Source organism: Anneissia japonica, unplaced genomic scaffold, assembly GCF_011630105.1.
Source record: "Anneissia japonica isolate Jap-2015-1 unplaced genomic scaffold, ASM1163010v1 scaffold287834_len5846547_cov211, whole genome shotgun sequence".
In the NCBI taxonomy this organism is placed as follows: domain Eukaryota; kingdom Metazoa; phylum Echinodermata; class Crinoidea; order Comatulida; family Comatulidae; genus Anneissia; species Anneissia japonica.
The window spans coordinates 4,615,012-4,630,855 of record NW_022704992.1 but is presented as its reverse complement, the minus strand read 5'-3'; the positions used below and the strand labels follow the sequence as shown (position 1 = coordinate 4,630,855).

At 34.4% G+C, this 15,844-nt stretch overlaps 1 protein-coding gene and 1 long non-coding RNA gene across 3 annotated transcripts in view; one reads left to right on the top strand and one right to left on the bottom strand.

Moving 5' to 3' along the window:
• Nucleotides 1–15,844, bottom strand: part of LOC117105107 — a 38,215-nt gene that overhangs the window by 7,767 nt on the left and 14,604 nt on the right. The window contains exon 2 of one of the 2 annotated variants that reach the window (XR_004444857.1): nucleotides 1,482–1,654. This is a non-coding gene — a long non-coding RNA (uncharacterized LOC117105107). The remainder of the gene's footprint in view (nucleotides 1–1,481; nucleotides 1,655–15,844) is intronic. The other variant, XR_004444856.1, reaches the window with a different exon arrangement.
• The window catches only part of LOC117105106 (galactosylceramide sulfotransferase-like), a 29,721-nt gene continuing 20,555 nt past the window's right edge, over nucleotides 6,679–15,844 (top strand). The window contains exons 1-2 of the mRNA XM_033246152.1: nucleotides 6,679–6,770; nucleotides 14,410–14,548. Of these exons, the coding sequence (XP_033102043.1) occupies nucleotides 14,415–14,548 (134 nt within the window). The 5' untranslated portion in view covers nucleotides 6,679–6,770; nucleotides 14,410–14,414. The remainder of the gene's footprint in view (nucleotides 6,771–14,409; nucleotides 14,549–15,844) is intronic.

Here is a 15,844-nt window from a genome sequence, read left to right as displayed (position 1 = left end):
GATTCAGCTTCTGTATTATGCGTACTTGGAATAGGGACATCTTCTTCATGGTTATCTAATAAAACTGAGATTTATGTAGGCCTAATAGCTGCTGTCGTTTCAAGATCTGGCGGAGGAAGGTTCCTGTTAATAGGCATTAGATTCCTAAACGGGAAAATGATGACAAAATGTTTTGAGGTTTAAGAGTAATGGCAAGGCTTTGCGAACAATTCCAGAGATAGCATATATCGTCACTTTTTTTATCAAGGTTGCTTAACATCCAAATGTCGCAGACAATTTCTTGAATGGACCATAGACATTTCTGTATAATGGCTGGAGCTTGTGTGATGAAGATGACTTGAAAGCAGAATAATGGCAGATGTATGCAAGATTCTATACTTCTTTAGGACATGTGTGAGTTATACTTGTACTATAAAAGTAGGCATAGAACTTCTTGCTTCATACTTTCAGGCTAAGAAAAACAACAGTCATCTTCATGCATCCATCCGGAGCGATTATCAGTTTCAATAGTGGCCCATCTCTTAAAGTACGGTATTGTAGAAACTTCTTCATGGCAAAGACGGGGGTGGCCGGAAACTGCACCAGTTGCAATTGTATACTATGTAACTAATGTTCCTTTTCATGTGCTGTGATTTTAGGGCACCCACTTGTGTTTCTACTCATGGTAACTATACAACCTGCATGGGCGGATCCAGTAGGGAGGCACGGGGACACGTGCCCCCCCCCCAAGTTTTGCCACTAAATTTTAAAAATATCAAAGCATAGGCCCAATATTGAAATAAGCGCTCTCACTTACCTATTCTGAATATGTTTTCCCCCCTCCCCAAAAAAATTCTGGATCCGCCCCTGACCAGGCCTTTGTCCGATGGTGACGTCTGTTTCATCCACATTGCAAATGTATTTTGCTACCAGCTTTTACCGGCCCATCACTGTGGCAAGGTTGTCGAAACACTAATTCACGGGGTTTTTTTGCTAATGCAGTTGCACGTCCAGGACTACTCGCTTTCTGTTTTTTTTTAAATAAGCAAAGTAGGATTTTGCTTTCAAGAATATGCTAAACCAAACAGAGCAGGCTATCGAAGGGTGGTGCCGGGGGGGGGGGGATCAGCTCCGCTGTCGCCGTTGGGGAGAAAAATCACAATATTTGTTTTCTATCTGTCTATCTGTATCTATCAGCTATTGCACAACCGCCGTCAACTAGGCTATCACGTGCAGGTAAACGCTGTCGCTGCTGTTTTACATACTTATAGACTTTAATATCGAGTAAATAAGACTTTGAAACCCATAATTGCCATAGTTTTCGGGCGCTTTGCTTCCGGGCCACTTCCGAAAGATTTTGAGCCACGCCCACTTCGTTCTCGTCGGGGACATCACACCTCCACCTCCGAGCAAATCCTGGCGCCACCCTTGCGGCCATCTGACAGTCAGTCCACTTTTGTGGAAATTTCGGCCCAAAGTTTACATCGCATTTCTATACTAACCTTGGTGTTAGCCCATAATCTGCAGCCTACAACAACAGTGATATTTAACTAATTTATGCTCACGTGCCACGCTTCTGACGAGTTTCCTCTAGTGTAATACAGCTCGTTCTGTCTACTCTAGCTTGTACAACTCCTGTCCACGGTCTGTAGTCCGTTTTCCCTGGCAAACCATTCTGAAATAAATAACCAATATTGTTTGTTAATTTTAAAAGTTTAGTTTCTAGTCAAAATATCCTTCGGCTGTAAAATTGTTACTAATAATTTGCTTTCGATACTCGTGGTACGTAGGGAGATATGATACTAATGCGATGTTGCTTAACCAAATTTCTAACCATGAATAAGCACATGTTACATTTGTGCCATGTTACGTGTCCCATGGCTTGAGTACCGGGTCACTGTTATTGAACATTAATTAGGCTTTGGAAAACAATACCTCATTCATGCTTCGTGTGTCGACAACTCACACGCACACGAATAACTATATAAATAAGATAGTTGATTGCTTTTTTTTAATTATACAGTAAACAAACAATATCTCATACGATAGGCATTCTTAGTTTTACATAGATATCGAAAAGAATTAAAACACCTGTAAGGTTTTGGGATTCAAATAATAACCCCATTGGGTTAGTATAAGTGAAGTGGGTCATTATTATAGGTTGACTTTTAAGGTAAGAGCATGGGTTACTAATATCGTAGTACTGGGTTTCTATTTTAAGTTTTAATAATTGTTATAGATGGCAACTGATTGGAATGTTGAAACATATGTGAAACATTCATTATCGTCTTATACTTTGCATTCTTAAATCTAATTATTGCGAGACTATATTACATCAGCCCTAATAGGAATGAAACAAAAAGACAGTAACTACGAAAATAGATATACATTTTGAGGATAGATAGATCTATTTTCTTAATTTTCAAGAATAACGTATTCCAGAATTATGATCAAATAGATCGAAACATTGAATCTCAAAAATGTCTCGGTCTGTTTTCGGAATTATACTGTCTTTATGTTTTATTCTTGCTTACAAGAGAGGTTAGCAGCTGGCAAGCAAATTAATCAATTTGCAGATAAGTGAGGCGCTACCACAATTTTGAACGGAAAGTTTCAAAGAAAATAATATAGGACTATTCTAAACACAAATAAAGATAATACAAAACGCTACCATTTCTAACGTACAGCTCTGGTCATTAACAAAGTATATTAGCCTAGAACTCAATCATCTATCGCTTATGCATTGGTATTAACAGTAATCTTTCTGGCTTCAGTCGACTAAGTCTTCTAAATATTTTTTAGAGCGCCACCAAGTTTTAAGATACAACCGGGATTTGCTGCACAGGTTGAGCACAGTAGTTACCACGTACAACACCATCAAATTCGAAAACAAAACAATATTTTTAGAGATGGGCTTGACAAACCAATTGAACTAATAAATACCGAACATTTACAAGGACGGAATTCCAATACGAATAAGACAAGATCATGATAGTAACTTTGTCAAGTGACAATTAAGAGAAGTAATTATTTTAAGTAGGCCTATTATATTTTTTAATTATCATGTTTATGATGTATTAATGTAAATTTCTATTAAAACAAATAATTACAAATTATTTCATTCCTATATAAATTTCTAATAACCAATGTTTGGTCTCATTTAAACAAAACAGGATGCAATTAACATACTTAGGAAGACAATCCAGACTAGTGTTTTATTAGCTAATGTTATCACGCCTAACACTGCACCAGAGAAATATACTTTACCTGGGTACAACATATTCAGTAAATGGAGGAGTGAAGAAAAAATGGATACAATTAATAGAAAAAAAAAATCACAATCTCAATTATAAGACAGACAGATTGCCAGCCTATCTACGAAGCTCTGTGTCACCTCCCATCTTCAACCCAAGATACATCGATAAACACCTGCGTCTTTAATTTAGTTGAGTAAAGATGACGTACAACAAAAGGTCGTAAAGGAATGAACGTATGAAATTATCAAGCCTGTTACAGATATCATAAATCCTTTTCTTACATATGGCAGAGTACCCTCAAGATGGAATTGTGATATCATTGGCTAAAATTGATATTACAGCTGCTACTAATTTTGGAAATCAAAGAATCAAGAAGGCTTGTCATCCACACACTTTTTGATTGATACGGTATACCCTTGCATTATGAATGCCTCAGAGAGACAGGCCAGTACCAGCATACCGGTACTGAACAAATTTCTAGAAAACATTCTGATCGATCATAACGTAATGAAGCCTTCTAGATAATTAAACAAAGTAAAGAAATGCAGACTTCATTGCAGAAAGGTGACAAAAAGGATTTATAGGTGTAATTTTTGCCCTACCTGAAGTGGAAATGTACTGAATACTCAGTACGTTTGAAAACAATTGCGAAAAGAATCGCAAGTTGTTCTCGGGTAAGACTTGAACCCACGATCTCCAGATCACTAGCCTGGCATCATACCTCTAGACCACCGAGCTTGCACCTGGTAGCCAGGGTTGAATTCGAGTCCAAGTAAGCAGCGGGTACTGTAGTGTTGATAGTAATTGTTATTGTCGTGATGGAATAGACAATAACTGGATTTGCGTCAGGAGAAACATGTATAAAAACATACTTTGTAAAAAGAAGGCTTTAACTTTGACAAGTAATACATGTACTGTATATATAGTATGCAGTGTATTACAGATTGAAGATTTAAAAAATGAATGAAAACAATTTAAAAAAAAAGAGTGACAGTAAAGGCGGGTGACTCCCACCAAAGACAAAACCGTTTTTTTTCCCCATCTTATTTAATAGGAGTCTTGTTTACAAACTTTAATTTCCGATGAGAATCGCTTGCCTTGCAATGATCCTAGTCTCTGTCTCTTAAACGCTAGAGGGCGTTAGAATAGCAAATTTAACCATGGCTGGATGCACTGCTTCAAGGGTTGAGTGCATGCTCTCTCTCTATTTCTCTCCTTCTCAATTACCTCTTCCCTGTTGCTGAAGTTAATAAGTACTTTTCGACTTTCACAAGTTCCAATTGATTTGGAAAAATTACATCCAGCACAGGATTGGATTGGATTTCGGTGTAAACACCAGGAACAAAGCACGGAAGTCTGAAGAAGACTTATTTCCAGTCGGGCCCTTCTGGTGGTGATTGGGCAGTCCACCGGGAGGCAATTCCCTACTCTTTTTCAAAGAGTGTATTGCGTTCTTTAAATGTGCACATGGGCCATAATGTAGGCCTACACGGGACTAACGGCTTAAACCTCTCATCCGAAAGACGGTGCACTATCGTAACATTCAGCCCTTCCGCTGAAATACAAATAGAGCAGCGATGGGAATTGAACCGGGTACCAAAAGATCTCCACGGTCAAGCGCTAGCACCAGTTAAGCCGACTGAGCTAAAATGCTCTCAAAATATTATGTAATTTGTTAAGATTACCACCTTGTAGTAGGAAATTATTTGAGAAGAAAACACATTAATTCCAAATTAGAACCAAGCTCCAAAATTAGATATTTTCCACAATGTAGCAAAGGAAACACAACAGTTTGTAAACTATTTCTGGAAGTTATTGCCGTATATCAGCGGCTAAAATAGGCCGCTGCGTACAAAAGGCCTCTTGTGACAAATTACAGGGGTAGACAGAAAAATTATCTAAGAAAATAAGTAAAAATGTAAATTGTTTATCTTTTGGTCACTTAAACAAGCTTAATTGTAATATATAAGTCAAACTACATGTACTAGGCCTACTTCTTTCCAGAACTCTGATACTTTGATTTGTCTTAATTTTTTGTAATGTTATCAGTCTACATCCTTTGAAAGATTATACTTAACCCCAGAAATGAAGATTTCTTCTAACTTAGCAGATCTCATAATCCAACGAAAAAGTGGAATTATTAGGACAACCCACAGTACTTGGTAAAGCGTTTTATTTATAGTACAAGAGTATAATGTATAAATATTATACGTCACAGATATGTGTTTAGTGTAAATATGGAAGTAAACACCCACGAAAGATTTATTTCTAGTTGGGTCCTTCTGATGGTGAATGGGGTGTACGCAGAGGTGACAATCTCCTAAACTTTTGCAAAAGAGTATACTGCGTTCTTTAACGTGCACATAAGACATATTGCACACGGAACCGACATCCGAAAGACGGTGTACTTTATAATAGGGCCTACTTGCATTAGACACAAGGAGAGCAGCGGATGGAATTGAAAGTGAACCGATTTTCAACGGTTCAGTGCACATATTGGCTATCAAAGATCTTATAAACACAAGATAGCGTTCTCCGCGATTTACGCGTAACAAATAGAAGCGTCGGTCAAGGTTCAAAAGTTTCCAATTTAGCAAGAGGGCGCCATTCATGCGCTATTATACAAAAGAGAAAAAGTAATCAGTTTTGGGAGAGGGCGTCCTATCTGTTGCCATGGATCTGAGATATCACAGGATTGATACCCAAGGTAAAGTCGTGCGGTGTACGGTATGGTCAGAGCGGTCAAGGGTCAAAAGTTTCCAATTTAGCAAGAGGGCGCCATTCATGCCTTATTACAGAATTTGAACGCGTAAATCGCGGAGAACGCTATCTTGTGTTTATAAGATCTTTGGTGGCTATCACCATAATTAGCCGACTAAGATAGTATATGCACATTTAATGAAAATGTTGCAATATACAACAATGTTTTTTTCACACTGGGATATTCAATTAATGCTTTCAGTCGTCGTGCATTTAATACCGTAAACCTCGAACTGAAGCCCACTGGGTCTAATCTCGGGAAGAAGCCCATCCCAAAATGAAGCCTACCTCTTCAGTTTGCAAAATTAGCCTCGAAAAGAAGCCCATGCGCTTTTTTTTTAAGATACCGTAGCGTAGACTTTTTTCATGATAGTACAGTACATAGGCCTACACGTTACATGAATTTCGAAGAAACAAAATAAATTGGTTTATACAGTAGTTTAGCTGATTTAATGCCGGTTAATACACTCATTTTCATTTTAAAAATAAGCCCCCCTCTTTACTTGGCAAAAGTGGCCTCGAAAAGAAGCCCACCTCGAATAGAAGCCCATCGAAAGTTCGCAAATGAAGAAGTCTAGGGCTTCAATACGAGGTTTTACGTTATATGACAGAGCGCCCTCTCGATGCTCAAACCACGTTTTGCAGGTATATTATGGTACTACTGTATTCTACCTCATTTAAGCGAAAATACTGAAGGGTCACACGTTTCTGAACAAAAGATGTGCATATCTACACAAAAACATTTGCAACTGTGGGAAATTTGACAGCAAATTGGTGAGTGGTTTTATGTTTGAGGGATTTATGAGCTCGCATGTGAATGACGTAGGTTGTTGAAAAGACTAAATACGTCAGTGGTCTACATATTATTATCATAACCATCCTCATCATCATTATCATCATCATCATCACCATCATCACTACCATCACCAACAAAAACAACATAATTATTTTGGGTAGGAATTCTCTTGGCCCAAAATGACATCTTTACTGCATGTTTGAAGTGGTCCTGCAAAAATTTTCTTTTTTTTCAGGACTAGGCCGGTGCACTTGCAAGAACGCTTCAGACGGCTATGCTGAAGTCATAATACTAGAATTTGCTTCTTATAAGCATTGTATTTATTGCAGTTTTTCACTCCTATATACTAGAATTGCTTGTAAGCATGGTTACGTTGGAAATGGCAGTTATACTGCAGGAACAATATCCAATTTGTTAATAAAACTGTTAGGCCTACATTAAATGGTCAACATGAAATCGGTTGTGATTTAATCAAGGTGTATTTCTTGCCAGCTTTTCAACCGACCATAATCCTTTTTCGAGACTAGGAATGAGGCCACATCATATGAGTTAAAATGTTAATATATTGTCATAATGTCAATGGAAATAGGCATTCCAAAGTGTAGTTCATCCGTCCTAGCAGTCTTGTTATAATTTAGTACTACTGTATTAAATTATCTCCCAAGACAATGGAATTTAAGTTAGGCCTATCGACAGCTCGAACTGCTAACTAAAATACACTTTTAAAAAGACATTAAATACTTTTGCTTTTTCCTAATCACATAATGACGCCTTCGGGGATATAAATTTAGAATATCTTTGGTATCAATAGGACCAATTTATATTGTAAGCGTAATTCTAAGCCATCTATAACTATTTCTTGCCCTATTTGCTTACTTTAATTCAGATGAGCTCGAATTCAGTTTCAGATTTGTTGAGTCATGTGATAATCCTAATAATCATACACGTTACACATTATTTTTTTAAATTTTTATTATTACTATTATCATTATTATTATTATTACTTTTCATATTAATTAATATATCTTCACTTACTATAATTGTACTGTAATTTAACAATTTGTTAATATTACTTAATTTGATTACATTGCCCTTGTTATTTATTTACCTTTCTGAAGAATTTTATATTTTATTGTTTCATTGTGTGAAATAAAATAAAATGAATGAATGAATGAATCTTGTACACATTAATATATTTAAATTTTCCATTGGTTATAATAATTATATATTTTAATATTTAGTGCTGTTATTTAAAATGTTTGCCAGTTTTCAAATGCATTTCCTTCATTTTATACTGTATTCAGTATATTTGTGTTTACCTTGGCATACATTTTGCTGTTCGCCTCCTATTGTTTTATACTATGTATTCGTAGTATTAAAAAACTGCACATACATACCTTAGGGTAATAAAAAAAAATTTTTAGATGCCCATTGTAGAGGAGTTAAAACAAGAGCTACAAGAAACATTTCTGCCATTCATGTCACAACACATTGCATGTTGAAGGTTTCAGATTATTCAACATTAATGTATCCGCCCGCACCAGTATTGTGCTTTCTGTTAACTGTGGACAGGCGAAATTCAGGATTAGATAGACAATAGAGCGTTTAGGACTGCAAGTCAAGTTGATATAATTGCAGTTTGTATCATCTGCCACTCAGGCAATATCTTTCCAATTGACTGTAATTTTGTCAGTGGTGACGAATGGGATGCGAAGCGAATGTAATTGGATGGTTAGGAAAAAAAGAAAAGTAAAGTCCGTCGGGGCAAGGCGGCTAAGCTCCTGGGCTTTGGCAATTAAGACATTTATGCTTACAGTACAAATTTTAGAATCATATAAACTGTAAAATTGTTATTATACTCTACTATTTTCATTAACCTTTTCAAGCAATAGTGTACTGATAATTATAATTTTTATTGAGAACGAAATGAACAAATTTTATTTTTAGAATATATGATTAGTACGGGTCAAGAAAGGCAGCATGGAACTATGGAATTCCAGAGTTTAACTTTGATATTGAACATATAGAAAATTAGAAATTTCTTTAAAAAATAAAGTACCAGTTCAGACAGGAATCATCTTTAAACATTGACTATTACAGACTTAAAAAACGATTTTCAATAATAATTACTCCAGTGATCATCAACCCCGTGAGTTTTTGTTGTTGTTGTTGTTTGTTTGTTTGTTTGTTTTTTTTTTTTTTTTGGTTGACAAAGATAATTACTAAGAAAGAATCTCAAATCACAATCAGAATACAAGATACAAGATTCTTTGTTGTCCACGTAACTATTCGATACATGGAAATTCGGTTTTGCCTGGCAATAAACGGTATAAAAAATTTAAACTAGACTTTAATAAACATCAATATAATTATACTTAACCTATATAAATAAGTTCAAACCATACTTAAACTATACACAAGTAACCAGAAGAACGCCAAAGAGGATATGCCACATGCTTTTTGTATATTGCTGTTTTATTACAATGAACGTGGTCGTGCTTTACCGTTTTTTTCTTCAACCTGAATTTTGAAAAATTTACAAAGCAATTGGCAGAATTTTTGATCAGCCTGAAAGTATCAGGATACTGCAAAGCGTGAAGCAAGTTGATCATTTTAGCTGTAAATTAACAAATTTACTACTATTCATGTAAAACACCGTCAAGCAAAGGTAGTTAATGTAACTGCAACAGGCCTACTTTGACAAAGCTGATGTCATGAGGCGACAATGTACTCGCCTTTATTTAATTTTGGTGTCACAAGGGTTCACTACTGAGAAGCTACGAGCTCACCAACCCCGTGGTGTTTTTTGGTTGACAAACCTAAATACCTGAAAAAGAGTGTCAATCACTCACATTGGAATTATGCTGCTGAAGTTCACCAACAATAAAATGTTAATAGGATCAGAAAAGCACGTCATTCCCAGGTAACAATATTATGTTCTAAGAACGTTATAATAACGTTACAGTTTGGTGATAAAAACGTTATTTTGTAGAATCAGATGTACGTACTTATAACCTAACCTCACAACGTTTGAACGTTCTTACAACCCTATCCACAAAGTTTGCAAACGTTATAAGAACGTTTAGTGTTTGCTGGGTTGTTATCGACTTTACAGCTTCAATTTAATTCATTTATTTTATAGAAGATATAAAAGTACATTATAAATATAAAATTAACAAAACTACACCAGTCTGATCGTTGGAAAGCGAAAAAAGATCACTATATGAGAACTACCCTTCTAGTGTAGGTCAAAATTAGAATATAAATACACATAACAATAAATAAGGCGAGGTAAATGCTTACAAACAGTGCTTATTTTTGCACCTAGGGACCTACTCTAATTTATTTTGGACAAAATAAAGATATCTGAATTCTGAATCTGAAACAGTCATTCATTGATTTCCATTTTTAATATAATTATGTTAGAAAAATTTATAAATGCACAAATGTCATTTTGATGTTACAAACTTTAAACAATTTACTCAGGCTTCGTTCAGACTTTGAGATAAGCCAAGCTTGAGTTAAGCCCGGCTTAACTTTGCCGGGCGTTTAGACTAGCGGCTTTAGCCAGGCGAGAATTTGCATAATAATGAACCGTAACCCGAAAAAGTGTATCAAAACATTGCTCGCGAAACGTACGCTCGCTCACAGCGTACGTAATTGAATGCTGATTGGTCATTTCGTCATCCGAAATCATTTCATTTTCATTTAATTTCCTTTATTTGTCTCAAACAATTAAAATGTACATAAACAGAAACGGCAAAGAACAATCACAAAAGTACAAAAAACAGAGACAGGACACTCCAAAAGTAAAATCAATCGCTGTCGAGTGGAGGCCCTTTACAAGAAAAACACAATACATACAATATAAAATTCTTCAGAAAGATAAAAAATCGAAAGATAACTATTGAAATATAGAAAATAAGTAAAAATCAATAAAAGAGCAAATTTAATTTAAAAGGTATTTGAGATATAAAAATATTCAGATAAGCATTAAAATTTATCTTAAAATATTCAATGTGAAAATGTCAAACAAATCATTTAAAATTGCATTGCACTTAAAATATATAAAACAAGATTAATTATAACTATTAAAAAGAATGAGGTTAAAAATTTTAAATTAAGAGTTAGCGTAATGTTCATTCAGATTGCTAAAAAATATTTGTAACTAGTATTAAGGAGATAATTTCGGAGGTCAGCAGGTAATGTCTCCCATAATCTAGGAAATGAATTAAAAATTGAGTATTTAAAAGTATTTGTCCTGGCAAAGGAATGAGAAAATTTAAGATTGTCTGTATGCCGCGCATTAATAGAAATATACGAGAAGGTGTCAAGGTGATATAAACAAAATAAGCACTTGCAAACAAAGGAGATGGCCATCATATCAAATCTATCTTTAATTGAAATCAAATTAAGTTTAGTTAGCCTATCTTCATAAGATGAATAGCAACTTTTATAAGGAAAACAAACTCTTGTAGCCCTTCTCTGTATACTCTCAAGCTTATGTATGTGGCCAGATTGATATGGGTACCACGCTGTACACCAAATCAATGCAAGATCCCCCCCCCCCCCCCAACGATTAAAGCCCGGCTTACAAAAGTTAAACACGGTGGCGCGCCAGGCCTAGTTACTATTATAGGAACACAGCCCGGCTTGAGATAAGCCACCTAGTTCAGACTGGCAGGTGGATAAACCCGGTGAGTTGAGATGGGTTTATCCACCTAGTCTGAACTAGGCCAAAGAGAATTCAATTATGAAAATACGGGGGAAAATTATGTGTGTTTAAATTGTGTAGCCTGATGTCTAAAATAGTAAGTCTACTTTCAATTAAAAAATGGAGAAGGCCAAGTCATTTTGAAAGAGGCGTGGCTATTGCCATATTTCCATACGCTGCACATGCCACCAGCGACTTGAACTCTCATCCACACGACAGTAAGCTATAAAACGTGTTTCACATTTAAAATAATATTTAAAAATAACTTTTAACAATGCATAGAATTTTCCACCCAGTCAACGTGGTAAAAATAATAATAGTAAAAATAGTAGGCCTAATGATCACAACGGCGCCGGCTGTGAAGACGATTATGAAGGCAATGATGACAATGATGATGATAATGATAGGGAGCTTTCGATTGCACGACGACGAATGGACGTAGAACGTCACACAAAGTCATCTGCGCAAGCGAGAAAGTTGAGTTTTCACGGTCGCATAGATTCTAGGACGCAATTTAGCCAAATCTACGTTGTGCATGCAGAGGACGTAGGGCGTTTACGCATGAGTGAATCTGTTCTAGCGTCGCGTCGTCGCTCAAATCGGAAGTTCTCTAATGATAATGATGACGAAGACGGTGGATGGTGAAGGTGATGACGATGATAATGATAATAATGATAATGATAATAGAAATGATGATAATAATAATAATAATAATAATAATAATAATAATAATAATAATAATAATAATAATAATAATAATAATAATAATAATAATAATAATAATAATGTTGTATTTATTACACAAACTGTAAATCACTATTTAGGCTCAAATACATTAGAATTACGCAGGAAAACAGCCACATCAGTAAATTATAACTTGTATTTCACATTTAAAATAAATTTTAAAAACTGCTCTTTCAACTGTGCGTGGAATTGCCTACTTATAAAATGATAATAAGATTACAATATTTATGATTGTGAAGACGGCGACAGCGACGACGACTACAACGGCAATAATAAATTAATAACAAATAATAATAATAATAATAATAATAATAATAATAATAATAGTAATAATAATAATAACAATATTAACAATAACAATAATAATAATAATAATACAAATAATAATAATAATAATAATAATAATAATAATAATAATAATAATAATAATAATAATAATAATAATAATAATAATAATAATACGGTAGAACCCCTCCTTTGGGACACCCCTATTCAGAGGACGCCTCTATTAAGGGGACATTTTCCGTGAATCAAGGGGCGCCGGGCGGCCAACCACTATTAAGGGGACGGGGACACCTTCTGAGTGTGCCAAATGGTCAATAAATAACCCCTATTAAGGGGACACTTTTTTCTATTGTATCACAACAAAATACAACAGTCTCAAAATAAGAAAAATTCACTAAACTTTATATATTTTTTGGTAGTAGTTTGGTGTGTTTAAGTATTTTCATGGTTTATTGTTTTGCCTGTTTAAGTGGTGTTCTGTTCTCTCCTCTTCTCTCTCCTCTGAATTTTGTATTTTGAGAATGTGTCCAATTTCTTCTTTGTTTTTATTTTAATTATTCTGGTATACCGGTATGTATGAATGACATCCTTTTTAATGAAATATGTTCTATTGTTTCAAAGTTATTGCAGGCTTACTACTTTACTTCTTTGTTCCGGAGGTTTTCTGAATAAAATTGAAATTAAAATTAATTGAAATTGAAAATTGAATTATGAAATTTGAAATTTGAGCAATAAACCAGAGTGAATATCGCTGCTACATGTGTTATTTCCTATAAACCAATCTTGTCAATTTTAACCCTTAACCATTGGGATTTCCTTTTCTTCGTTTTTCGTGCACTTTTATAAGATTCTTATTTATTCATCTGGAAACAATATTGCCTGGGAACATATAAAACTACTGTTGTTTAAATTACATTTCTGCTGATTTCATATTATAGATGAATTGTATTTGCCTTAAAAATTATTTCTATAAATTAGTTATAATTCTACTGTAACTAATTATGTAAACAAAAATAAAATTATGAAGAATTGTATGTCATTGTTGTATGAAAACATACTAAAAACCCCCATTAAGGGGACAATTTCATGTTTTGGTTAGTGTTCCCTGAATAGGGGTACCCCTATTCAGGGGACACCCCTATTAAGGGGACACTTTTTTTGGTCCCGAAGGTGCCCCTTTAATAGGGGTTCTACTGTAATTATAGAAATAATAGCAGAGTAATGATAATAGGCCTAATAATAAATATGAAAATGATAATAATGATAATTATAATTACAATAGTTATAGTGATGGATATGATAATGACGATGATGATCAAGAGAATAATGATAATATTTATAATAATACGTTACTCTTACATAACACGTAATTTTAAATGAGTATGTATAGACCTATTCACAATCGCACAGGCTCACATAGACATAGAGATAACACATAAATCAAACTAATAACAAATTATTAAATTTTAGAGCGGAGTCTGAGCGATAAATGGACATCATTTTTTAACGTTAGTCGTGCAAAAAATCTTGAAATTTGTCTCTAAATACCGATACTGTACTCTAGGATTGGAAACCTTACAATATAACCACCCTTTGTAGAATATTTTTATTATAATTTTAATTAAGCTAAATTAATACTGATATTATTTTTATGTGAATAAAAATACAATGATTCATTGCTTCTTTAAGCTCTAGATACACCCCTACCGATAATTTCAGTTTTAGTACGAAATGAGTCGCAGTGTTCTCATCATACAAGTATAACTCCACAGTGAAGTGAATGCCCATGCGATATATCGCATAGATATTTAAAATTCGTGTTTGTGAACTTCACTTTTATTGCATCTCATTTATTATTCATTTTTATATTGCAGACAACATGAAGAGGCATCGCGTGTTTTCGTTACTCTGCATTGTGGTTTTATTGGTATGTATGCCTTTCTACATGTTGTACACGTCGAATGATGTAAGGATAAATAGACCAACGGAATATAACAACATGATGCAGATGAGGTAGGATCAGCTAGTACTTTTTATACCCACAGGCAGAGTGTGCTGTTAGCCATAGAAATGTATGTTAGGGGAAATTGTTTCCGACTATATTACTGTCTTGCACTTTCCGTTAACAAAATATATAATAAGTTCAAGAAAACACATAGATTCACGTAACAAAGAAACATTTTAGTAAACATTGCACTGACAATTGCATGTGCAACGCAATGTAGTAAAAGGCCGCGTGTTTTCCACAGCAATTAGAAAATTGTGCGATTGACAAAAATTATACGATAAAAAGTATTGTGTGTGCAGACTATAGATTTTGGACCACAATGCAATGTCACTTCCTATTTTGCTGCAGCGAATGTTGCTTCTGTTTACATTATCTCTCTCGGGAAAAATGAGGATGAATTGATATCACAACTTATACAGTAATATGTAATTCATGGCCATATAATTTAGCCACATATAATAGCCTATTAATATGAGGTTAAAATACACGGTGACAAATTACCAAAATGTAATGTGATGAACATTCATATTCTGGAGTAAAAATGGGTTCTACAGCTCTGCAGTGACAAACTCCACAGCATTGCAAAGTCTGGCCCAAACGCAGATTTACGGCTGTCTCTTATACACATCTAGATGTGTATAAGAGACAGTATATATACATATTACTGCAATCAGCAATTGGCACGCTTTAACATTCGATTGTAAAACTATTTTCTAAATATACAATCACCGCAAGAGTTAGACACATTAGCCAGGCTAGCTAGTATACCTGATAATTAGGTTAGTTTTATTAATGAGATTGTCTAGTATATTTAATTTTATCAAGGGACAGTATATACCGCACATGAACCATTAAAATGTTTCCCATATGTATATAACAATTGCATTGTCGTTTTTTAATATTTTAGTAAATTTAATGAATCTCTACAGATCGTTATTTCCAAGCTATTTAATTGTTATCATTTGAGAATATTCATCTTTCGGCTCATTGTGTTTTTTTGTTTTTTGTTTTTGTCACCTAAGTAATACATTTTATATCCTCTAACAACATAGTATGGTGCTTCTTCAGAACAAAACAAAAAAATATTCATACGTATATATACATACATATATTTTTCATTATTAAGTGCAATAACGCATTTAAAATATATTTAAAATGTTGGACACACATAAAAGAATAACAAAGGGAAATCAGCAATCGACAAATAAGACATAATTTGCGCGGATGCATACCAACCATACGCTGTACTGTATATGGATAATGCTCTATGATTGATCTTCATTCAATTATTATCTCTTCCA